Source organism: Athene cunicularia (assembly GCF_003259725.1).
Source record: "Athene cunicularia isolate RWA chromosome 9 unlocalized genomic scaffold, athCun1 chr9_part1, whole genome shotgun sequence".
NCBI lineage: Eukaryota > Metazoa > Chordata > Aves > Strigiformes > Strigidae > Athene > Athene cunicularia.
The window spans coordinates 8,821,565-8,846,406 of NW_020799110.1; the positions used below are offsets into that span (position 1 = coordinate 8,821,565).

Consider the following 24,842-nt stretch of genomic DNA (forward strand, 5'->3'; position numbering starts at 1 on the left):
GTGGATGGTGTACTTTCTGTATATTCCTGGCTAATTTCTAAAATTACCAATTTTTGTAACTTTTGGAATAGAATTTTGCCTGTCCTGTACTGCCAAAAATTAATTTGAAATGTTCCTTCTTGACCAATGCATAAAAAAGAAAGTTTCTGTGGTTGTTCTTTCTCCAAATTACTGCATCAGCATACTCTTCAATGTGAAGGACACAGTAAGTTAAATTTATGTGCTAATGACATTAGATTTCCTTAGCTGATATCTTCTCAAAACAAAATTTTAAATACACCTTTTTAGTAAAGTTTAGAGACAAAAAAAAAAAAAAAGTATATCAAGGCAAAGATTCCCTTTGTGATTTCAGAGAGTACCAAATAAAATGCATCTGAATGACTCAAGCTCCTACATCCCAAATGAAAATGTGGTTTGGGCAGTCTTAGGCACATCCAAAAGGGATGTCAAACTAGTGAGGCAGGAATACCATAGGTACAGAAAGGATTCTAAATGGTATTCATAGGAAACACAAAGCTGATAATTCTGGACTATGTTTTCCTAGGCTAGAATAAATTAATCCCATCTTCTTCCTACTATTATCACATAATTTGGCTGTAATATGTTCTGATGCTTCATAACAGTGTATTATACAGCAGATGGCTCATGTGACATTGTGTTGTAAATAAAAAATTGCTGAGAAGGACAGCTCAAGATTTCTTTTGTGTAACCTCACAAAACAGTGTGGCATCTGCAGTTTAATCTCTACATCAGGGAAACATGGAATAAGAAAATATAAAACCTGCTTTTTTTCTATCTCTGAGGCATTTCTCAGTTGGAACTTTTTGCACTTTCTTGGTTTCATTTTCATTTATTCTAACTCATTACCAATAGGATGGTGGATGATAAAACACAGATTTTAACAGAATATAGGTACAGGATGGATCTGAAGCCCCATGCTGGCATTTTAAAAATTCAAAACTACCAATTTGGGGTAAAACAGCGCTGATAATTAGAAAGATTATGTTAAAACGTATTTGGTATGGCATTTGGAAAACATGAAGACTTCTAGCTATTTGTGCTTCCCTCATGTATAGCAAAGGGATGAGGCAAAAATCAAATCCAGTTTCCAGAATGACAGAAAAGGTAGTGAAGTCTGCAAGCACCCACTCACTGCAAGTGAATCTGGATCCTCTCTAGTAAAAAACCTAATTTACCTCTTTATTCTTAAAAATTCTCCAATGGTATAGACATCTTTAAGCCTTCTTAAGAAAGAATTACCTCACAGATCTTCATTAATCTCAAAGCCTGACATCTTAAAACCATTCCCAAAGCTCTAAAGTGAATACTGGGTGGAGGATAAAGTTTGGTATCTTCATTTACTGAATTGTTAATTAATTCCTTTCAAACTAGGCCACAAAAAACCTGAGATTTTTGATCAGTTTTCTGGCTAATCTTACCACTTGGAGCTTTCCCAGCTGAAGAATATTACAGAAACATCCAAAACCTAAAAAATGAATTTGTGAACTGTATCTATTCTCCTCTTAAGAAAGCACTAATCTTTCTAAGATGGGCTGCAATTTATTTCAATCACTCTAGCTTTCTTACCACTTCATTTTAGCTAGGATGAAAATTCAACTCTTTTCATGTGCAAATGGAATAACTGCTCTATAAGGTCTTGAAGAATCCTGTCCTTTACATTTAAACTACCAAGTTTCTGTTTTAAGCAGAAAGAATAACTTAAAACTGCCAGCTACACAGTTAGGGAAACATTTAATTAGATGCTTTTGAGACTCTATTAAAGCATTGTAACAGCCTGTCTTTGTTGCCTTAGAATGACCTTTTAATATGCAGGGATTTTTTTACAATATATTCTCCTCCTTACTTTACTCTGTAAAGTAATTCATTAATGTCTTGTCATCTGTTGTTGGCCTCAACTCTTTTTTCTTTCTGCTGAATGGGAACTCCCCATCACACATTGTTTCTGGCAATTGCAAGAGTACTGACACCATTTGCTTAACCACTAACTGTAAAGCAGAGAGATTCATCAGATTCCCTGTGTCACAGCCACAGATTACAACCCAGCATGTCCCACCTTAGAGATCAGTCTGCAGTGCAGTCAGGAACATCGAGAGCATTTTAAACAGTAGCAATTTGAAAGCAAGTCTCTCCTTTCATGCCAGGACCAAACGTCTATGATGTGTGACATCAAAAAATCTATTGTGCATCACCAGCAGTTGTTTATAAAGGTTCTATTTGATCCAGAAAAAAAACAATCCACTCAGAAAATACAAGAAAAGTGCATTTGGTGTATAGTTTATGAAACAGCTGACTTACTGATTGTGTCCATTTTTTCTTGTATGTTGAGACAAGAAGTTTTTTGTGCGCAATAAGATCCTAAGAAGCTATGGTAGAAACCATTCACTTACCTTAGCATACCATGAAAATACCATACAAATCATATTAATTTCTTAAATAAGAAATTGTTTCTAGCTAGAAGGCAGCATATGATTAACTCTAGAAAACTCATCATTTCTCTGCTTTAAGTTCCAGCTTTCTTCTATACTTGTGCTGCAAGATGAATAAGAAATTCATAGAGTATTAGCTGAAAATGAAAACAATAAATGAAGTAATACCTCAACAGCTGCCTTTGCTCTTTCAAATTCCTCCTCCAAAGAGTGATTTCTGGAGAGAAGAGGCCCTCCCCAACGCTGCTCCTTAGTTGATCGTGCCTAAAAAATAACAGAATAAATCAGAAGGGCATGCCACATTTCTGAGTTATTTTCTTAATTGTCTAGAGCCCCAAATAGCCTTTTTCTTGGGCAAAACTAGTTGTGTCCCTGCATGAATTCTGCTGAATTCCTTTAGACTGTAGCAAGCGATCATTCCTCATGGGTCACAGAGTAATTTATCTCTTCTAGACATTTCACTCAAAATGTGTGAAAGCTAAAAAAGACATCCAAGAAAAGACAATGTAAGAGTTGGGCTACAAAGGGAAGAGCTGACTATTTCATATAAGACTTTTAACTTTTCCTGTATTATGAGTGTGGCAATGCATTCCACCCACTGTGCTCTGAAAGACATCTCATTTTCTCTATACATTTTGTATTTTTCTTTTAGGTTCTGTTTTGGGATCACATTGGAGAGCCAGGTTTGCTATGAATTTTCCCTATCAGCAGCTCTCTTTTCTGTGCCTTACTATGAGTCAATCCCATTGGAAGTACAGAACAAGTTTCTCCCTGTTCTTTTGTTTTAAATAATTTTATTTATTTATTTTTTTTTTTACAAAAGGCACAGTATAAAACCAAACAGTATTCAGTGATGGCGTAGAAAAGCACAAAGTGGCCTAATCTTGCTAAACAGAGCTCTGACTGCTAATCCCTTCCCTCGTGTTTGTCAGAGGTTAAACTCATTAGCCATTTGCCTGACCATGGTCCCAATTGCATTAATTTACATGATTATATTTCTGATGACTGTACTTGTAATATTCAATGGCAATGAGAGCCACATTGCTAAAAGACTAATTTTGCTCACTTCGGACTCATTGGGCTGTATCTGGAAGTGTTGAAATGTGCACTGCTGGGATGAAACATCCAAAACTTGCCTGGGGTTTCATATAAGTAATGGGCAATGCATGGTTGAACATGTACATTTGTGTGTGTACACGCACATTTTTTTTTTATCTAGAAAGATGTCATTCGTTTGTCAATCTAGCTCTAAAGTTTCTGGTTTGTTCCCGAGTCTTTGGTGTCTCAGGTAGAGACGGATAAATGAAATATACATTGGGTGGCTGATAGACGTGCGGTTAGAGAAGAATGATACAGCACAGTTTCTGTGAGAAGCACACGGTGGTGGGGGCACTGTGTGCATTCTCCTGTGTTGGCTTCTGGACCTTGCTGCAAGTGACAGAAAGCACAGAGCGTGAGGAAAGGTTGACTCTGAGGATCTATTTCTGCTTTCATGTCTACTACCTCTGGTCCAGGTCGTTTGGAAAATATTTTTTTCCTTTGGTAAGATCAGGAAGAGGCTGTCACTGAAAAGATACCAAAACCTAATCCTATACACAAAATAGTTATTTTACTGATTAATAGAATTTAGGGCAGAAGAAATAACTGGTTTGTCTATTTCACCTGACAGTATTTGTCACTCAGCATCTGCAGGATGGAACTGATGTTCTGCAGAGAATAAATTGAGGTTGTCTGAAATATATGTCTTTGAGGAAGGTGCTTGGATTTAATTTAAAGATATCAAGAGACCTTAATTTTATCACTTTGTTTGCAAGTTTGTTTAATTGCCCTCCTTCTTTCTCTTATTGATTTAAATTTCAGTTTCCAACTATCACTTCTTATTCTTTTTCCAATAGTTTAAAGCACTTTTTAGTGTCCCTGATTTTCTCTGTGGAAAGATAGTGATGACTTTAATCAGGTTTTAATTGTGTTTTAAATGATATACAGAGATTGAGATCTTAAATTATCTCATTATGAGACATTTTCTTCAGATTTCAACCTTTTTTGTTTCTCTTTTACTCTCCCTCTTATTTTTTTATAGCTTTATTTTTTCATAGCCATACAGACAACCAAAGTGAACCCTATGTTCCAGTACCTGTCTTGCCATTTCTCTGTACAGAAATCAGGTGATCTCCTATCTCCCACTAATTATGCCTGCTTCTGCACACTTTCCTTGCCACAGTACTGCACAGGGAACATGGATGTTGACATCCTTGTACACTCTGAGTCTTTTCAAATTGACTTCCAGCGTAGTGTTGTAAGTAGAGCCTGCACTCTCGTTCTGAAATGTATGATTTTTCCAGTGACTGTATTGGATTATGTATTTATACAGATGTCTTGTTCGCCAGCTCATTTTTTATTACTCCCTTATTTCCTTTTTTTTTCCCATCGCACTGTTGCACGATATGCAAATTTTATCAGGAATGGTTTGCATATTTATTTTCCGATCAATAAAACTGAAGATGATGTTTTCTCTTTGGAATCACAGAAGAACCCCCATGTGATTATAATTCCTAGTAAATAAATACTGTTCTTGAGATCTTACGTTAGCCAGTTTTAATCTGTTTAACAGCTGCTTTATTCATATTGTATGGTGCTAATTTTAAAATCAGAATATGGTATATTAATTCAAACATCTAGCAGAATATCAAACAGCAACATTTATCAACCTGACCTGTAATGTGATCAGGGAATTAAGTTTGGCTTCCTTGACATAAAACTCTGTTGATAGACATTAATTATGTTCCTGCCCTTTTCATTATTTACAAGTTGGCTCTTGCAAACTGATTACTTCCGCTTTTTAATCTTTTGTTTCCAGTGACTGCAATTTCCTTAGGTCAAGGACAATACTGTAAATCATAACGTTCAGACTGAGTAGAACCGCAGAAGGGGAGAGGGAGCTTGTTGGGGCAGTAGAGATGTGAGGGGAAGAGGACAAGCACAGAAGTCCCCTCCTTTGCCATATGTCAGAGTATACATATTGTCCCCACATAATCCCCACAGAAATGTACTTTCTCATCCATTAAGTGCACAGCCAGAGGGAAAAAAAGAAGTCATTACCAAAACCCCCCTAAGCTGCATTTACATATAGACAATGCAGAGTCGTATTCTGAGTGGTGATACCCAGAAATGAAAGACCCCACATGTAACAAACATGCTGCCTTTCGCTAGTGCAGGAAGAGAGGGGATGGGAATGGAGTGCCAGCGCTGGAGAGCTTCACTTCTGCAGCTGGTGATGGAGTGGGACTCTGCAGCTGCCTCCCTGAGGGGAGCCCGGGGTGGGGTATGGGTCAGGGTGGAATGGGTATGTCTGAGGCATGGACGCTCTGCGTACACTGTGGGTTGATATGCTCACCACTCTACAGCGGAGGTGCTGTAGCTGATCACTGGCTGTTGTCTTCAGGGACAAAATCTTCCATTCCAATGCATTTGCACACACTTTCCTGCGCTTGTAGTCTGCTTATGTGCTGTTGGACCTTAACTGTTGGTGAGAGGCTTAAATTATAGTCTTAACTTTTAGGCAGGTCTTCAAATAATGACCTAAATCTGTCCCTTGTAACTCTTCATTTCATTAGAGTAACTGGCACATCCAAAGAGAGCTAGGGCCATTATTCTTACTGTAGCTATTTTGGAGAAGTGGGGAATAAATTTTGCATTCTAAATATCATTGCCCCAAACTGCAGATTTCTAAGGTTTCTAGGCTTTGTGCTATATCTTTGTCTAAGAGTGCTGACATATTAGAATTAGGTACAGTCAGGGGTTTTGTGTATGCATTCTGTGTGAGCAATAAAATATCTAAAATGCCCAGGGAGGCATTTAGAGACTTAAAACATGAGAAGTCTTTATGCATATACAATTGAACATATTATCTCCCTCTGCAGTTGGTAATTATAAATAGAGAAAAAAAAATAAACCTTCCAAAAACCCCAAACAATGTAGGATATCTTGGTACTAATAAAAGACTAGCAAGGAACTTTCCAGAATGGCAGATAAAAGAAGGAACAAAGATACTGTGGGCCAGTGCAATTTAAAAGTTAATAATAGGTAAGGTATGATGTGAGTAGAATACTGAGAAGATGGCCACATCCAATGACAGCCACCATGCTATTGCCCATTCCAGCCTTCAAACACGTTTCTTATTAATTCAAAGCTTGCCTTTGTGATTTTGTATTGGCATAATTTCTGGTAAACACAGGATCTAGTTAAGAAGATTGCATAATTTTAATGAAAATGTGACCTAGTTACTTAGTATTTCACTTTGAGGAACTAAATCTAACATGTCAAAGATGAATGATGAAGGTGATTGAGAAACTGCTGATGGAAGACTGCAGCAAGTTTGACAAGATGAAATCTTTAGGGTATGGCAGAATCTGTTGCATATGCAAAGGTTACCCTTAAATGAGATAGACAAGATCTACAGAGGACAAAGCATGGAAAACATATGCTTTGATAAAAGCTCTAACATGATTTCTTTTACAAGCAGATTAAGAACTCAGTCAAGACAGATGAGCCTGTTTGTTGGGGACTGACAACTTTGGCAGTCCAAGTATAAGCAGGATGAAGCAGGCAGTGAAGAAAAATACTAACTTTCTAAGTAAACTACCTAGAATAAGAATGCAATCTCACTTTAGGTCATTTCTTTGCACTAATTACCAATTTAACAACATTCATGACTTGAGTGGATCAAAAATTGGAAAAAAAAAAGCAGCTTATGATAAAACAAAACAAAACATGAAATGTACCAGAACAGATAAGAATTTTATGCTTTGCTTGTTTTTCAAGTCAGCTGATTCAACTTCACAGTTTTTTATTTTGAAATACCAGTAATTTTACAAAATAGAATGAAGCCTCGACTGACTGAACTTATACTGAATTTAAAATGTGGATTTTTGCTTCTGCTTCTGCATTCTAGTGGAAAATAAACAGGAAATAAACCATATCAAGTAGAGATGTTATATACTAAATTTGTAACTGCTTTTACAGAAAGCCACAGCACTTAAATTCTGTGACTGTCTACTTGATTTACAGACATCTAGGTTGAGCAGAGACTTTCTGGCATTTAGATCTATTAGGCTGAGGAACAGCCTCCCAAAAAGGGGTTAGAGGTACTTAAAGATAAGCTGGACAAAGCATGTGCAAACACACTGTCCATCTCAAGTGGATGATACTAGGCAATAGATCTTTAACATTACTAAGATGTATAAATCTACTGCATAGAAAGGAAAGATACCGTGCATTACAACTAGTGTTATGCTTTCCAAAGGGGAAAAAAATTCCTGTTTGTAATGTAGAGGTGTCAGGGAAGTAAAGGAGACTTTTTTTCCTAACCAAAACACAGAAATGGATCCTGATAACTGGGTTCTTTTTCTGTGTTCTGAAAAACCCAGTGCATAATCTCAGGAAAGACATTTGGCATTTTTGTGTCTCATTTTTCCATTTTCAAATAAGGCTATTATTTTCCATTAATTTCCAGATTTTCCATTTGACAGAAAGGTTTTGAAGTCCAGGACTAAAAACAGCTGTGGAAGAGGTGAAAATTATTTTCAACTAAAAGTTAATCCACCAAAGAACTTTCTCTTTAACCTTCTAATGGCATTGGCTGAACTTGAAATCTTTCAGTTAAAAAGCAGGAAAGAAGGTGTATAAGCAACCTGACCTATGTGAATGCATATATAAATGTATGTTTGTACATATATATGCAGACATACATTTCTAAACCCATATAACTCTAAGTAATCATTTCCACAAGGTCCTGATATGACAGTGGAATTGGGCAAATCTGTTGGGCAGTCTTCAGCCCAGAGCCCTCTGTTTTAGAGTTCCTTTCCAGCAGGAAAAAGTCCTTTGACCATACTGTTCTCTCACCTGTGGAGATAAACTAATAATGAATGTTGGTCTAATAATTCCTTCCTGTATTCTTTTGCCATTTCCCAATTCTGGGGATTCCTGGTTGACCAAGAGACCTTGAGAGTAGTTATGTTACAGGGAGAGGGAACCATTAGAAGTCCAAATTTCAGAACTGAAGAAAGGGTAAAAAGATGATGCTGTAAATTGTAGTTTCTCTCTGTACAGGAAGGTCACAGTTCACTGCAGTATTAAACTCTGAATGTTTGAGATGCTGACATAGTTAAATTAGTTTCATTATATATTAATGTGGAAGCTGTGTGAAGATTCGGATGTATGAATCTTTTAACTGATGATCCTGAAAATATCCCTTAAGTAGTTTTTCCAGAATGTGAACGGTTACCCAGTGAGACAATTCCTACTTGCCTTTTTATCATTAATAAATCTACCAAATCCTCTTACCTGTGTTGCAGGTGCAAGTTCTAATTCTGACGTTGAATCAGAGTCCAAGGCACTCTTGACATTGGTCAGCTCCGACTGGGATCTGTTTTCTGTGGACCTAGAAATAATGCATTTACATACTCATCACTGCACACTAAGTCACGCTGCCTTTTGTCTTTCAGGTTCATAAGCATGTACTGATTAATTGGGTTATTTCTTTTAACTGAATTGTTTAACTTGCAGTTATCAAAAGTGCCAGGACCCTTCTCAGTGTTCTCAGTCTTATGCTTTTCAGTTGCATGAAAGCAATAGTTAATGCAACAGAACAGTCAGGCCTGACTCACCTGGAGAGCCCTGGGTATATATTGGCATGAAACTAGTATAATGGAAAGATTTTGCCCCTACCACTGTTTCTATTTCATAGCCAGGCAAAATGAGGTTAGGCAATGACACAAGACTGGACCTGCAGGCAGTGTCTGGGAACCAACCACCACATTACAGGACTTCACCTTGGCATATGTGCATTTTTTGTGCCACAACATCCTAACGATCTTTCTTCCTAGAAAAGGAAACCCTGAAGGCAAAAATCAAGTTAACTGAGCAAAACTTGTGTAAAGCTCTAAGTTAATGAAGCACCCGGATAAAGGGCTGGTTAAGATAGAGGATAAGAATCATTTGGTCAGAAGACTTCTTCTACTGCATGAAAATGCTAATTATGGTCATGCATAATGTAGTGAATGAATGTTGCTTACATATCAGAAAGGCAGCAGAATTAATCTACGTGAACTGTTCCGAAAGGCAAAGTCCAATTCTTCCCTCATTTACATCCTCTGCAATTTTAGTTGAACTGTGTGAAAGAGGTAGTACTTGGCCTGGGTATTTTATTTTGCCTCTTCCAGTTATACACAGAAATTCTGCCCTTCTGGTAGCAAAACCAAAATACACTGAATATCCAGCGACTGTCAAATCACTGCCAAGTATCCTTTTTTACTCATTTTACTCACATGCTTGTAGTTGGTTTTGGATCACTGCATGCCTCTGTAGAATTCTCACCACCATTTATTTAGTAATTGCACCTGCTACTTTTCACAACACTAAAAATTGCTAGCAAAATGTCATTTTATGGTGTACTTCCTTGTGATACGTTGTCCAAAATGTCTGCTTGAATGCATTTAATGTAATCATAACAGATTAAATAATGTGACTTGTCATCAAGCAAGAATTTCTGTGAATTAAGAAGCTGGACTGGAAATATTTTTGTAAGGAAAGCACAAAGTTGTACCATAAAAGCTCTTTGGATGAAGCTCTAGATGATGATGTTCTCTCTGTAGAAGGGTGGACCTTGCTACTCCTCTCTCCGTGAAAACTGACATCATCCCATTTCTCTAGCTGTGTCTGAATATCAACTGAAAAATAAGAAAATAAAATATGAATCTTTTAAAGAAACTACTGCAGAAAATTTTATCTTTTCTGTTAAATGTATACTATAGAGAAAATGGTGCCACCAAAGACTATATTTTAGTTAAGGTCCAGTACCCAGAAATGTTGTGCCCCTTTCTAGCTTTCTATTCTATGAAAATATTTGGGAATTAACAACATTTTTCTGAATCTATGAGCATTCATAGTCAGAATATCAGTGGAACTCTTGATTTAAAATCAGTGATTTGTATGTAATTTAGATCTGTTGATACAATTATACTATTTGATAGTTTTGGATATTTTTAATTTCCTAATGGTAGTTAAGTTGTAAAAATAAAACTTCTTTTAGTGACTATAATTTAAAAATAACTGTGTAGGCAACTAATATTATTCAGTCATATGTCGGACTTGCTTTGCAAAAATCAGATGTTCAGCTCCTGTTTGAAGATAAAGTTCTCTAAAAGAATTTCTGTGTGATGAATGCAACATTTGCTACCTTGGTATAAATTACATTTACCTTGCAAATTTCTCAGTTGCACTGCAAGTAATTTATTTTGGATGTAACTAAATTAAATTCACCTTTTCCAAAGCTCATCTACAGATCATGCTTGGCAGGATATTGAGTTGTGGTTAGGATTTTTTTTCAATCTGTATAAATATAGCTCTTTCGTCAAGAATGGATTTTTTTTTTCTCTTGTATGCATAGATAAAGAAGTAGTTAAAAATATGATGAATATTTCTGACATCTGCAGTTCTGAAAAGGACATCCAGCATGGGCTGCCTCTGATTTATGTCCTTTACCAACTTCTCTTAACACCCCTATAGATTTTTCTTCTATTTTACTCACCCTAAATTATTTTTTGAAAGAATCCTTTCAAAACTTTATTTGCACATTTAGTGACAACTTAATAGGTATAATGGCAAAGGGAAAGGCAAAACGTGTTCCCAGTCTTTCAAGTTTAAAGTGTCTCAAGGAGTTTATAATGTGGAACAAAGGTTACACTCCCTGCTAAAATGTGGTGCAACAAAAATTCTGGTGTTGCTGGTTATTTTGTGATAGCAGGAAGGCAAAACTTGTGCTAAGCAAGGCTATGTAGCACTGATAAAATAGCTACACTCTTACCTAAATCTAGTGAAGACTTGTCTGATACTCTGACATTCTGGACTTTCTGCTCAGTATCCACACTGATAAGGTCAGAATTGTCTGTCTTCTTTCTGTGGGCTGTAGCTTTTAAGCCTTCACTCCTTGATGGATTCTCTGATTTCTTTGCTTTGTTTTGGGTTTGTAAGACAGGTTCACTAAGATCCAAGAGATCCAGACCTGTTGATAATACTTAGAGACAAAATGTTAGAATTCAATGTTGTTTTAATTCAAATAGCTCACTTTAAAAATTTTGTTGTAATTAGAAAAAAAACCCTAATGTGGTTGAATTTGATGAGAGTAGATGTATATTCCCTGGCTAAAGATAATGAACAGCATATTCAGATATGACATGGGATTTCAGTACCTATCTGGATGCAGTTTTAAAAAGCTTGATTTGCATAAAAGGATTTTCCTCTGAAAATCTTCAAGACCCCTTAAGCCTTATGGCTGTAGCATTAAGATTTTCTTATGTTGTGAGGGTTCCCTGTACAATTGAGCTTTTAGATCAGACTTGGTTTAATCTTATGATTTATCAAGCATTGGTAACGGCTGCTTAGGGCACTACTGTTGTGCCACATGCCATTATGGAAAGAGCTGAAGAGTAGACAGCTTCTTGGGTGGACTGCTTGGGTCACAAAGGAATAATATGGTATGTTTAGTAATGGTTTCTACTGTTGTTGCTATTTGTCATTTGGGAGATAAATATTGAATATAATTCTAAGTTCTACTGCTATTAAGGACTAGATCAGTATAGAAGACATGGCCAGTCTCAGCTCTTCATCTAAAAGTTGCTTAAAAAGTAACATTTAAAATTCTTTGGCACACAAAAGATAGAAATCTCTCTTTATTACTGTTTTATATGGCAGGTATTTTTTACAGATCAGTTTGTATTATCTCTTGCAGTGCTTTATCTGTGTCCTTGGTAAATCACTGAATTTCATCAATCTTCATAGAACAATAGATTTTTATTTTGTTGTTAAATAGATCTAATTAGCACCCACCCCCCAGCCCAAATCTGAGAGATATTCAAGGTAGATACAGGATCTTCAGATACTTACTTTTTTACAACAAACACGACTCTTAAACAACCTGAAATATTTCTATTCATCCCTGTAATACCTTTAGTCATATATGAAATGAAAAAATATTATTTACAATTGTTATTTAATTCAGTGTTCCAGTTTTTATTACTGGAACTTGCATATTGCTTTAGACACATATTAATTAGATGTCAAAATAATCACCCAGATGTCAGTTATTCATTTAATAATTTGCATGTATATAGTTTTTAATGAAATGGCTTCTAACAAGCCAAATCATTTTATGAGATAGCAATAGAACATAGTGCTATGCCGATTTTATTGTGTCTTCGTTGCTCTGCTCAACTGCTTTGTTTACTTTTGCACAAATACCAAATAGGAGGAGGCCAAATTCTACAAACACTTCCGAAGGACAACATACCTCAAATATAATTCAATATAATTCATAAGGCTTTTAGGATTCACTCTTAAATTTTATTATCTACTCTACTATCTCATTGCAACACAAAGGAGTTAAGAAATGTGTTAGATCCTTTCACTAATAAAGTGTCTAAACTCAGCCTGGATATCCCATCCAAGTTTTTATTAAAGAAAATCTTTCTAGCATAAGGAATGGGTTTGGTTAAAACCAGACTAAATGTGGCTTTTCCATAGGTTAAAATTTTGCAAAAATTAAGATTGAGAATTGGTCAAATTGATATGTACTTCCTGTTGAACTTGTTCCCTTTAATTCATGCCCAGAGATCTGCTAGAGTACATGCGATTTGGATCACATCAGATTTGCCCTCAAATGTAACGAAGTTTTTTTCTACTAATAATAGATCAGGCAATTATAATTTAATACCAGCTTGTAATTTTGTGCAAATAGTAACAAATCAAGAAATCACCTGACAAAAAAAATAACATAATTAAGATAAAACTAAAATTATTTCTCTCTGGTGAGGGATAGTAAAGAATTTTGTTTACCTGCAGTATTTGATGTTACAGGCCTTGCAACAGCTTCTGGTTTAGTTTCACAGAGAAAGTCATCAATGGAGGGGCTCAGAAGGGGTCTGCTTTCTTGTTGCTCATTCACCAGCTAGCAACAAAAAAACCCAGGGTCACAGAGGGTTGTTGAGATGCAGAATTTAAAGAAATAAAACATATTCTCACAATGTTATGTGCTTTATTTTTGACTGTGAGAGAGTAAGATATTGCAATTAGAAGACGTACAAATAGCTGTGGGCTTAAAATAAAAAACTTTAGTCAGTCTTCTGGGGAAAAATTATATTCCAGTTTTACAAATTGCACAAAAATAAAGCATCAAGGTGATTTTCCCATAGCAATTATTGCATACTATTGCTTATAGGGCTAAAATATACACAAGGCCTGATGTAACTGCCTTCAAATCAATGGAGTGAAGTTGGCATTCTCTATCACCAGGAGACTAAGCAGGGATTTTTAAGTATTTGGAAGTGGTCTTTTTTTTTTTTACAATTAACATGCATCCGCACAGAACTTCCCCAGTACCATTTATCTAGCAAATGTGCATTAGCCCATTAAACAATAACCTGCTGAGACAGAAAACACTTCTCTGCAATACAGAGACATACGAATGACAGTGGATGGAGCCTGGTGAATGTATGAATTCCTGCATCAATTTTGACTGTGTGAAGACTCATAAAACAGTTTTTATTTATGAGCAGTTTCCCTTTTTATTGTAATTGCCTGAATGCATTCATTTCTGATACCTAAAAGAAATCTCTGTATTACAGGCTATTTCATGAATTAGGGATTAAAAAGACAAAACAGTCTCAGAAATGAGACTCCTCTCTGCAATTTATCTTCGGAGGATCAAGACCTATGCTGAGCTGGATGGATGTCTGATGGTGTGGCCTGCATTTACTTTATCTTTAATAATGTGAAAACATGTTTTCCCTCTCTGTTGCTTTCATCTGGAGCTATTTCAGCTTTACTTTTATCCTCTCTACTTTCCTCTCTATTCTGTACTTTTTTTCTATTGTTGAATTTTCAAAATGTTCTCTCATATGTATTTGCACTTTTAAATTTAGGATTCTAACATGGACTAAAAAAGAAAAAAGAAAAAAAAAAAAAAAAAAAAAAAAAGTTACTGGCATTTACCTACTCCAGTAGAAGGATTGCCTCGAAAGCTGTTACAGCAAACAGGCTTAGATTCACTGTTGTTCCGTACTTGATTTCTGTATTATAATATTGCAAGAAAATACTGGAGCTATTGAAATCAAAAGTCCATTATTTTGATGTATCAAACATTTAATGTGGTACCTAACACTAACTGACGGTATAATATGTGCACTTCTTCATTTGCCCAGGACCTCACAGTTTTGCACTGAAATACCAATTTACATGAGTAATAATGGAAGACAGATGAGTGATTGCCTGCCCAACTGTGTGTAGCAGAACATGCAAATGTGGGCACTTAATTTAGAAATCTGGCAGTGATACTGTCCCAAACTCTAATTCTGCACATGCTAAACCCAGACTGCAGATGCCCCTTACAGGTGACTTCATCATGTGGTTTTATAACTCTCTGAATTGATTGTCCAGGTTGCTGTCTCGTTCAACGCACAGAAGTTACTTAATTTGGTAAATCTCAATACTTGATTGGAAATTGCATTTATACCAGATACACATCTTTGATTTCCATTAAAGATGCCTCTACAGTACCCACGTTATCTCCGGGTCTACACTAATACCCAATACTGATATTTAAGACTAAAGAGGACCTTATTTTTCTGTTTGTGATTTGGTGACAGCCCTTACTCATTTCTACTGGGGCAAAAATTAAGGTGGATGTTTAGTTAATTCTTGTTCAAATTACTTTTAATTTTTTAAAAGCTTCTTTATGATTAAATCCATCTATCAGCAAAAATTGCTTGAATAATTTTTTCTTTTTCCAGTTACATGTTCCATTCTAGGAACTAGCATTAGTAACAGCTGCTGCACTTTTACAGCAAGTTGCATATTTGGGTGAACATAGCATCCAGCAGAAATGTTGCCAAAGCCTCTGGATCAACTGGGTCTTCAGTGATCTGTTCTGTGATATAGTAACAGCATAAAGAAAAGTCCTACACCATTTGGAGGGGGGTGTCCTGTTTTCAGCTGGGATAGAATTAATTTTTCTTAGTAGCTAGAATAGTGCTGGTTTAGATTCAGTATGGGATTCGGTATGAGGAGAATGCTGATAATACACTGATGTTTTCAGCTGTTGCCAAGAGATCAAGGTCTCTCCAACTCCCCATATCCTGTCCATGTGCAGCTGTACAAGAAGTTGGGAGGGAAGATGGCCAAAGTACTGGACCCAAACTAGCCAGTGCAATATTCCATATCATGCAGTGTCATGCTCAGTGTATAAAGGAAGGGTGGCTGGGAAGGAGGGGGTTCTCTCTCGCTTCCAGGATTGTGATTGGGGGATCTTGGTATTTCGGGATCACTAGCTGGGAACGGGCTGGGCATCAGTCGGCGGATGGTGAGCAATCTCATTGTGCATTACCTGTTTGTACTTTCTATTATTGTTATTGTTTTATCTCATTTAAATTATTAAACTGTTTTTATCTCAACCTACAATTCTCCCTTTACCTCCTCATTCTCTACGCCATCCCTAGGGGGAGGAGGGTGAGTGAGCAGCTGCGTGGTGCTTGACTGCCAGCTGGGTTTAACCCATGACAGGGGAACAGGAGGGAAGAAAGAAGTTCTATAGGAATCACTGTAAATGTAAAAACTTCTTAGGAAATATTCTGTTTCTGTAAGGGTGTATCAATAGAGTACATTATCACATAAGATCTGGATGCTTACCAAGTTTCCCATTACAGTCCATGGAAACTTTCTTTAATAGGAAAGAATGGGGGAAGGAGGGAATGAAGAAGGACTATGAGAACCAAGACAGCCAAGATCACTTCCTGGAGCAAATGAAGAATATAAAATCTGAGGACCAACTTGAAATGCAATTTATTCCTCAAACCTGTTGCAGGGGTAAGAGGATAAACACTGGGAAGCCAGCAATAATGTTAAGAATCAGAGTCATGGAGGGGAAGGAGACTAGAATCAACAAAGGTCTGAATTTCTCCAAGGCTCAACTGAAGTATGAAGTAGCAGATACCTGGCAAATATTTTTTCTTTTCAAAGCTGGTTATCATGTCACTAGAAATTTCTTTATTATGTTGTTTATATAAGGAAGGCCTGCTGAACAACAGGCCCTTGTTAGTTTGATACCAGCAGTGTATTGTTCAAAGTCCCTTGATAAAATTCTACCATCAAACTGAAAGAAGATTGGTGGTAGTATCCACTTTATTGATTTTGCCAGCAAACACCAACATTTAATTTTTACTAAATTGTGTCTTCTTTCTGCTGCATTTACAGCATTTTTGTTTCATTAGAAAACAAAACGTTTCTCTGACTCTCTTACTTTGGGAATATATACACTGAATTCATCAGAGATGGGCCACCCAAATGATCAGAGGAATAAAGAATACATTTTACAGAGAGACTAAAAGGGTTTGACTTGCTTAGTCTAACAAATGAGGATTGAGTAGGAATATAATTATTCTCATGTATACATAAAGGGAGAGTGGTTAGATAACACTGGAGGAGGAAAGTTATTTCAACTATAGAGAAAGTCTGGCACGGCAACAAAGAGATCTAAACCAGCCATGAATACATCTGGTCTGGGAATTAAATGAATCTTTCCAACTATCACAGCAGTGAAATGTATGAACAGTATTATTTTTAGGGTAGGGGGACAAAAAGCCTACCTATTTAAAATGACTTTTGACAAGCTTTCTACATGGCTGTTTATGATGTGGTTGCTTTTGAGAAGCGGGCTGTGGCCCAGAGGCTCCCTCCTAGTCCTGTGTTCTATGCTCCCATGAATAAGGACTGGAAGCTGTAGGAGTGTCTTGCTAAAAGGGTTGTTCCTGTGAAAAATAGTCTGCTTTCAACTGAAATATCTGGGTCAAAACAGGTAGCAAATACAAGGTCAAGTGTACTTATTCCCAATAAATACAAACTACATATGTATATCAATAGAACATACTAGAAAAAGATGGTTTTTGACATGAAGTAGACATTTCATGACAAATCAAAGCGTAACAGGTTAAAGGGTGCCATGAGCTGATATTTTTGCTGTAGGTAAGTGGGCAGTGGGGTAGGTTTCTGACATTACTGTGTATGCAATGCCACTTGGTAAGCCCTAGGTCTCACACTTCCAATTTCATTTTGCTGCCTCATATATTGTACCAAATTTATTCCTAGTTTAACTCTGCTCTAGTTATTAGAGTTATATCAGGCATGAATTTGGAGTAGTGCTATAAAACATTCATGAGATGAAAACTATTATCTATATTAAAGTAATAATTTATGGTTCTCAAGCACCTTTCAGGGTGAATATCACAGAATGCTTTAAAACATTCATGAATCAAGCCTGGCACCACCACAGAGCTGAGTATTATCTCTACATTGCAGACGAGAGAAGCAAACTGAAATTAAGAAAGGCACCCAACATTGCCCGGTGCTGAAGGAAGCAGCGCTGGGAGCAGGAGCCAGGCGGCTGGCAATGCACCGCCGCACAGGATTTATGTGTGCAATATTTGTACGCGTGCCAAGCAGTATAGACAGAGCCTGAGAAACTGTTGATTTATGATTACTAATTTAGCCTGTGAGTGCCATAAATTCTCATAACGTCTCTAAGAACTTAATTTTTCTTTATAAAATTCATTTTAATTAAAGAAAAAGCCCACACACTCCTTTAACTGAAAGATAGCTAAAATCGGTGGAGGGTGATATTCCCTGCTACTGATACATCTGAGGAGACTCATCCATAGTATAAAATACTCCTTCTAAATTCAGATGAGTTTTTTGTGACTGACTTCTGCTATTGAACAGCACAACAGAAATGGTGGTTTTTCTCACCTCAGTACTGCTATTGGAATTTTTTGTTCTAAAAAGCGTATATGGGGGGGGAGGGGTGTTGGTGCTTTGGGAGAGATACCTGGAGAGCCAAAAGCATCATCTGATAGCTGATACCACCACCACGGCTGCTGCTTAAATATACTGAAAGCAAAAATTCTTTAGCCAGGCTGTGAGACAAGGCCCAAAGGCCGGGTCAGGCAGTTGCTGTGCTGGAGGCCAGGCCATGGCCGCCATGTCCCCTCAGCTGGACAGTCCTACCGCCCAGGGCACTGAGGGAAATCACCTGGCCTCCATTTCGTGTGCCCTGTGGCCCGCCCCAGCCCCAGCTGTCTGCACTGATTCAGCTGATGTAGTTTATTAACTGCAGCTGCCTTTGCTTCTGAGTTTTTATTTTCCCAGGGCCTTGCTGTGCTGTTCCCAGAGCTGCTGTGAGATGTGGAGGAGGTGACAGTGGTAGCTTATGGCAGTTCCTTCTCTGGGTGATCCTCAAGCCTGAAGGGTAGGTGGGAGCCCAATGAATGGTCCCAGTTTGGGGTCAAACTCTGGGTGGGCCTGGTTGTGCTGGGGCGGGAGGGGAGGTGTTGCTGTGGAAGGGGTGCAGCGTTAGCACCTGAAAGGGAGCAGCAGCCGTTGTGAGGGGCTTCTCCATTCTAGTTGCTATCGAGCCTGGCTATAGCTTCCCTCAATCACCCACCTAGCACCTCTTTCTCTGCCCTGTAGTCACCCCTAAATCCTCCCAGGATCTACCTTCTCCCCTTGCCTCCATAAAAAACTGATAAAACACCTTCCTGGAGCCTTGGCCTTGGGCCTCTCCTCAGGCCTGGCGCTGTGCAAGGGAGCCTGCGTAAGGCACAGCAAGCACCCAGCTGCTATCGTGGTGGCAGCTCAGCTGTCCTGTCAAAACTTGTTTTCTGCTTGTCTTTGGGGCCTTTGTCTTATGGTTTTAATGCAGGTGTCTTTTGTGATGCTGTTTTTGGTGGTGGTGTTTTACCATGCCAGAAACAATGTGAAATTATGCATGCATATACAGTAATTGCTATGGCTTTGGTTTTGCTTTGCTTTCAGTCTACATCTTATCTTGTAGTAAGAGAGTTATGAAATAACAAGAGAGTAGCCTGATTTAAAATTTAAAATAAAACCAAAACAAACCACAAAAAACAATAACCAACAAAAATGGTGGTCAGTTAACAGGATTCTGTTGTGAAACGTTGCCACAGAGGAGCTAAGTCTGACCTTAAGGCAGAGGGAGCTGGAGCATGTCTGGTGCCCAGGGGAACAGCTGAGAGGACCAACTTCTTGCCTAGTGTCAGTTTGCAGTTGATAATGTTCATCTGCACAACCTGCCCTGCTCTGGCTACAGGCGCTTTGTATGCTCTCTTCCTAGAGTGCCGGATTTACGCTGTGGGAGTACTGGAGCACACCAAGGTTGTTGGTAAGGTATGGTCCTGACATTCCATTTCATACGGTCACCTATTGCATTTCTAATTTGATTTGTTTGCGGTGCACAATGCATGTTTCTTTTTTTTTTTTTTTTTTGTTAGTAGGGCATAATATAATACTAGTCTTTAAGATAAATTATTTGGAACCTAAACTGAGGGGTTCCAGTCAGGCATAGGCAGCTAATTAACACTTATGTTTTGAGCACATAGTGAACTAGTTCTTTTAAATTAAGTGCTTAAATTCCCTCCATGTTGAACAGGGAGAGATAAATGCCTAGAAAAAGCAACTCCAGAGGGAGATCCTGCCCAATTTAGGCTGTTCCTCAGGAGGCTCTCAAAGGCACCTAGCTTTCCCACTGGCTATATATGGAATTTATTTTAGAAGGACTGGTTCAAGAGGCACCTAAAATTTAGATATTAGTTACCTAAATTAGTTGGATTGTATTCTACCCATTTTTTCACCTGAGGCTGTTTGAATTACTCAAGACACTAATTTAGGAAGCCCCAAACTACTAATGGGTAATCCACCTGTGCAGTTCAGCAGCGAAGCTGCTCCTGGGCACTTACACCTTTTGCTGTAAGGACCACTCAGTGTGCTGGTGATGCTGACTGCATCAGTGAAATGATCTGACCTAGAAAGTTCAGGGTCTGGTAATGAACATGTGGTAATGAGCACTGGAGAAATCAGGAACCTTTTAACTCAGATTTTCTATTGGGGAAATTTGTATTTTTGAACTTTGAGAAATTTGTCTGCTGCTTGGGTGAGACTGGACAAATAGGTAAATGAGTTAGATTAATCTGAGTAGTTTGTAAGTGTTATACTGTTCTTTTAATTTAACCAGAGGCATCCACTAAGGCATCAACTAACTTCAATAACTAGTTATTTGTACCATAGCAATGGTTTCTTGGTAGATGGGTTCTCTGCACACATCTGGCACATGGTAATCTTTGGTGGCACTCATTAGGATAAGAGGAAATGAGTGAATTAATATCTACTAACTAGCTACTTCTAAAATCTGATAAATGGGAACCACAAATAGAAATTGAGGTTATTGTTCTCTAGAGCATAACTGGAAGTACTGTCCTGACAGTTGTGTCTGTAGATCATTATCTTGGAAGGATAAGAACAGGAAGAGCTTTTTTTCTGATTGCTGATGGAGGTTTGGGAAAGGAACTTCTGACAAAATCACTAGTCTTGTGCTAAAAGCTCAAATTGTATGAGTTATATTTTTCTTCACTCGCTTTTCAAGCATGTTTGTAAATATTTCACAATCAAAATGACCTCCTCACACGCTTTATTTCCTATTGTATAGTAAGTGTGATCATTACTTTTTACTTTTTGCCTCATCCTTGTGCCAGGGTGATGATATTTTTTTATCTGTCACTCTAGTGTGAATTTATGTCCCAACAAAACTGACATGCTAGCCAAATATTTGGTTTTCACAAGAACAGAGACTAAATTCACAGGGTGACCAGTATAACTGACTTCTACCTAATGTGAATTGTGGGAGCTCTAAAACCAAGACAAACTCATTTCACCCTCCTGAAAAGAGCACTTTGGTGTTACTGCCTCCCTGAAGACTAGTCTTGCTCAGCAGGTGATAACTGGTACTCTGTTGCTAAGTAGTAGGAAATGTGTGGAGTAGCCTGGGAATCAGAGGTGACTGTACCTTACCTGAAATCACACAAGCTAAGTGACCCCCTGGGGCTTAAAACAAACAACTAACAGAGGGCTTGTGTGAAGTTAGAGGAGCTGTGGGAGGATTACTACAGATGCTGTATTGGATATTTAAATTCACATGCCAGCTGTGTTTAAAACCTATGCTTGATGTCTAAATTGGTAAATGACAACATGCTTATGTTGTGTCTTCATTAACAGCAGTTGCATTGCTTGGTGATAACTCTTGCTGGGCTTGCTGTGTCACAGTAGCATTCTATACAAATTATGGTGTATTGTTGCATGGTAGAACTAAATATCTCACAGTTCACAATTTCCTTCCCTCTGTTTCTCTTGGTCTGGCTAAAGGAAACTAAACATGGGAATCGTAGTTGTATTTGGCTCTTGCATTTTGGCCTTATGCCAGCGAAGCACTTAAGCATGTCCTGCAAAACTCAAGGTTAAGCATGTGCTTAACAGTCTTACTGGATCAGAGCCATGGGAGAAGGGGAGTAAAACTGCTACTGTCATATTTGGACTGTGACCAACAATTTGGCCTTTACTATTCATGTAAAAATGTGATTTATTGTAAATCTGTCTGTTGCATTAATATCTGCACTCTCCATGCACTTTTTAAGTGAAGGAAGCTGTTTACTAAAACAGAGTGCCTCTCTTTCCTGGGTGTCAGAAGTTTTTGGGTTTTTATGTTCCCTCACTTGGCTATGCACTGTCTCTGTGGTGTTACCCTGCAGTCTGTGCTTTAGCCTCTCCCCCATATCACTGAACTGGAGAATACTATGGTGATCAAAGACAAAAACTAGCTCATCGTCATTACGTGCTTAGAGATCCTTGAAGTGATATAGTCAGTAAGAAATTTAAAAATGTTCCTTTAAATTATTTCCCTTTATGAAAGTACCTAGTCTGTACTCCTAAAATGGCCTTCTAGTTGATGGGGGGACTGATGGATCTGGCAGGTTAGGTAAGTAAATGCAGGCTGGGAAAGTCCTGTAGAACAGGAAGGCTGCAGAATCCAAAGTAAGCTGTTGAGAAAGCCCTGAAGAAACCTATACTGTGGGAGGAGGCACGAGTGTCATCACAGTATCTCTAGGGAACAAATGGTAACTCATGATGCTAGTTTCTGGCTTCTGTATCATTCATTGAAATTACTTTTTGTGTGGCAACTCCAGCTGAAGAGGCAGTCTGACTTTGAGACCTACAGTTCTCAAATAAGGTGCAGAGGACAGAAACCAGAAGAGTCCTGTTTCTTCACACTGCAGGGATTACAGTTGTGCTCTTGCAGCATCTGTGGGGGCAACTATGATGATTACTTTCAGCTAATGAAAAACATTAAATAAATTTACAATATTTTTGTAAGCAAAGAAGGCTGCCAGTATATGGAACTAAGCTGCATGTATAAATTCTCTGCGAACCACAGGTGATCCATAGGTAAGTTTAAGAGTTTCAGCAGGAGTGGCATGTATACAGCCTCATGCACTACTCTGAGTATGGTACATAACCAAATACCAGTTTAGATGAACGATGCACAACTCTGCTTTTAAAAGACCAAATCTTCATGCTATAGGAGCATGAAGGCTATGAAGATGAGAGAATTAAAATACTGAGTAGATCATGGATTATCACAGAATTTTTGTAAGGCTTATGCCATTCCTACTGATCTTCAACTGTGTTGAAAATACTCTTTGTTCATTTCCCATGCAACAAAATTCATCTTTTATTGTACCCTCGCTGTATCTTTGCATACAGGCTGTAATTACTTTGAAATCACACAGACTTTTCTTGTCCTTTCTGTGGATTTTTCTTTTAAGAAGTTCTGTAGTACAAAGAGTTCTGTAGCAAATCTAGAGTAAGGCTGTAGTCTTGGATGCATTCCTGTGGGCAGTCATAGGAACCAAGCCATAATTTCTTGTTAAATTATACAGTCTTTCTCTGTAGGGATCTGTTATGGGGTGTGCGTTTGCTTTGAAATGTATTTGCAGATTGAAAAGCTTGAAACTAAAGCTGTTTGTGAATTTTGGACTTGGAATTCAGTAGAACAGTTTCACTGTACAAATAGCAGTCAAGTATAGAACAACTGCGGTGTATGGCTTGCAACTCTTTAACAGGATAGTATATCATTACTTGGAGTATTCATGAATGAAGAACCACTAAATTTCTGAAAATTAATTCCTATTCATAAACAATATTTAAAAAAAAGGATTAAACTGGCATAGCAAAATATGTTTGTCCAGATGTTTCTATGCCTATGGAATGGTAAGGCATTTTAAAAAGTATGAAACAGTATACTTTTTTATTTTATGAAAAAATTACACCATCAATTCCCGTGGTAATTTCAAATTAAAACTTATGTCATGGGAAAATGTATTTATGTGACAGAGAAATCTGTATAATTTTAGGCAAGCAGCCAATTTTGACTTTTAAGCATATTGTCAAGGCAACTTTATTATACTCATGAGAATATATCTGCTGAAATTATGCGTTCTGCCCTAAAAGCAATAATAGTGTTGAGCAATATTTAACTTGGAAGTAAAGAACCAATTAATATTTGCACTGCTAAGTATGTATGTATGCATTTTGTATTTTCTTTACTACTCTTGTATTTACCCTGTTTTAATAATAGATGAAAAAGTTATATGGAAGGGTAAGCTACTCAAACTTTTATAATAAATTAAATAAGATAGGCTTGAGATGTTAAAAATATTGCCAGTGAATTTATCATGAATCCTTTGAAAGAATACAAAAACATGATCTCTGGTCTAGTCCTCCTAAAATCAGTGTAGAAATTGCCACTGTTCTCAGAGGGAAGATTGGAATGTACAGTGAATTATTGTAGTCCAAATGTAATTGTTATCTAAAAATGGCATGATTTTTGCCTTTGTTAATATTATCTATATCGATTAAAATTGCATTAATTCTGGTTTAGATTGGTATAAAAGAAAACAGAAGGTAATTACATTCACTTTAACTTCCCGCCATTTTGTTGTAATGTTTATTTAGTAAACATTGGAGTGGACTGTAAGTCAATGCAAGTCTAATGCTAAGAAGCTTAGAAAGAATGATTGATTCAAATGGGATTGTTAACTTTTATATGGAAAACTGATTATACAATCAAATTCGTTTAGTGAGTCTTTGATACACACAACAGAAAACCTATTAACAAGGGGAGCTACCTGAATATTAGCTATCTTTGCTCTGTTTCCTTTATAAAATTGAATGGCAGCATTTGAAAGATCTCTTAGCAGAGTTTAAAAAAACCCAACCAACCAAAATCCCCCCAAAACACAGAACAAAATAAAAAGCCCAATCAACCAAGGAAAACAAAACAAAACCCAACCAACCAAAGCCTGCCCCCCCCCCCCCCCCCCCCCCCCCCCCCCCCCCCCCCCCCCCCCCCCCCCCCCCCCCCCCCCCCCCCCCCCCCCCCCCCCC

At 37.6% G+C, this 24,842-nt stretch overlaps 1 protein-coding gene across 7 annotated transcripts in view; it reads right to left on the reverse strand.

The window, feature by feature from the left end:
- Positions 1–24,842, reverse strand: part of PEX5L (peroxisomal biogenesis factor 5 like) — a 115,228-nt gene that overhangs the window by 16,600 nt on the left and 73,786 nt on the right. For 5 of the 7 annotated variants that reach the window (XM_026854818.1, XM_026854816.1, XM_026854815.1 and 2 more), the window contains 5 exons: positions 13,341–13,452; positions 11,314–11,523; positions 10,054–10,177; positions 8,793–8,889; positions 2,616–2,711 (listed from right to left, as the gene is read on the reverse strand). In XM_026854818.1, coding sequence (XP_026710619.1) covers positions 2,616–2,711; positions 8,793–8,889; positions 10,054–10,177; positions 11,314–11,523; positions 13,341–13,452 — 639 coding nt within the window. The remainder of the gene's footprint in view (positions 1–2,615; positions 2,712–8,792; positions 8,890–10,053; positions 10,178–11,313; positions 11,524–13,340; positions 13,453–24,842) is intronic. The other 2 variants (XM_026854820.1, XM_026854819.1) reach the window with 1 other exon arrangement.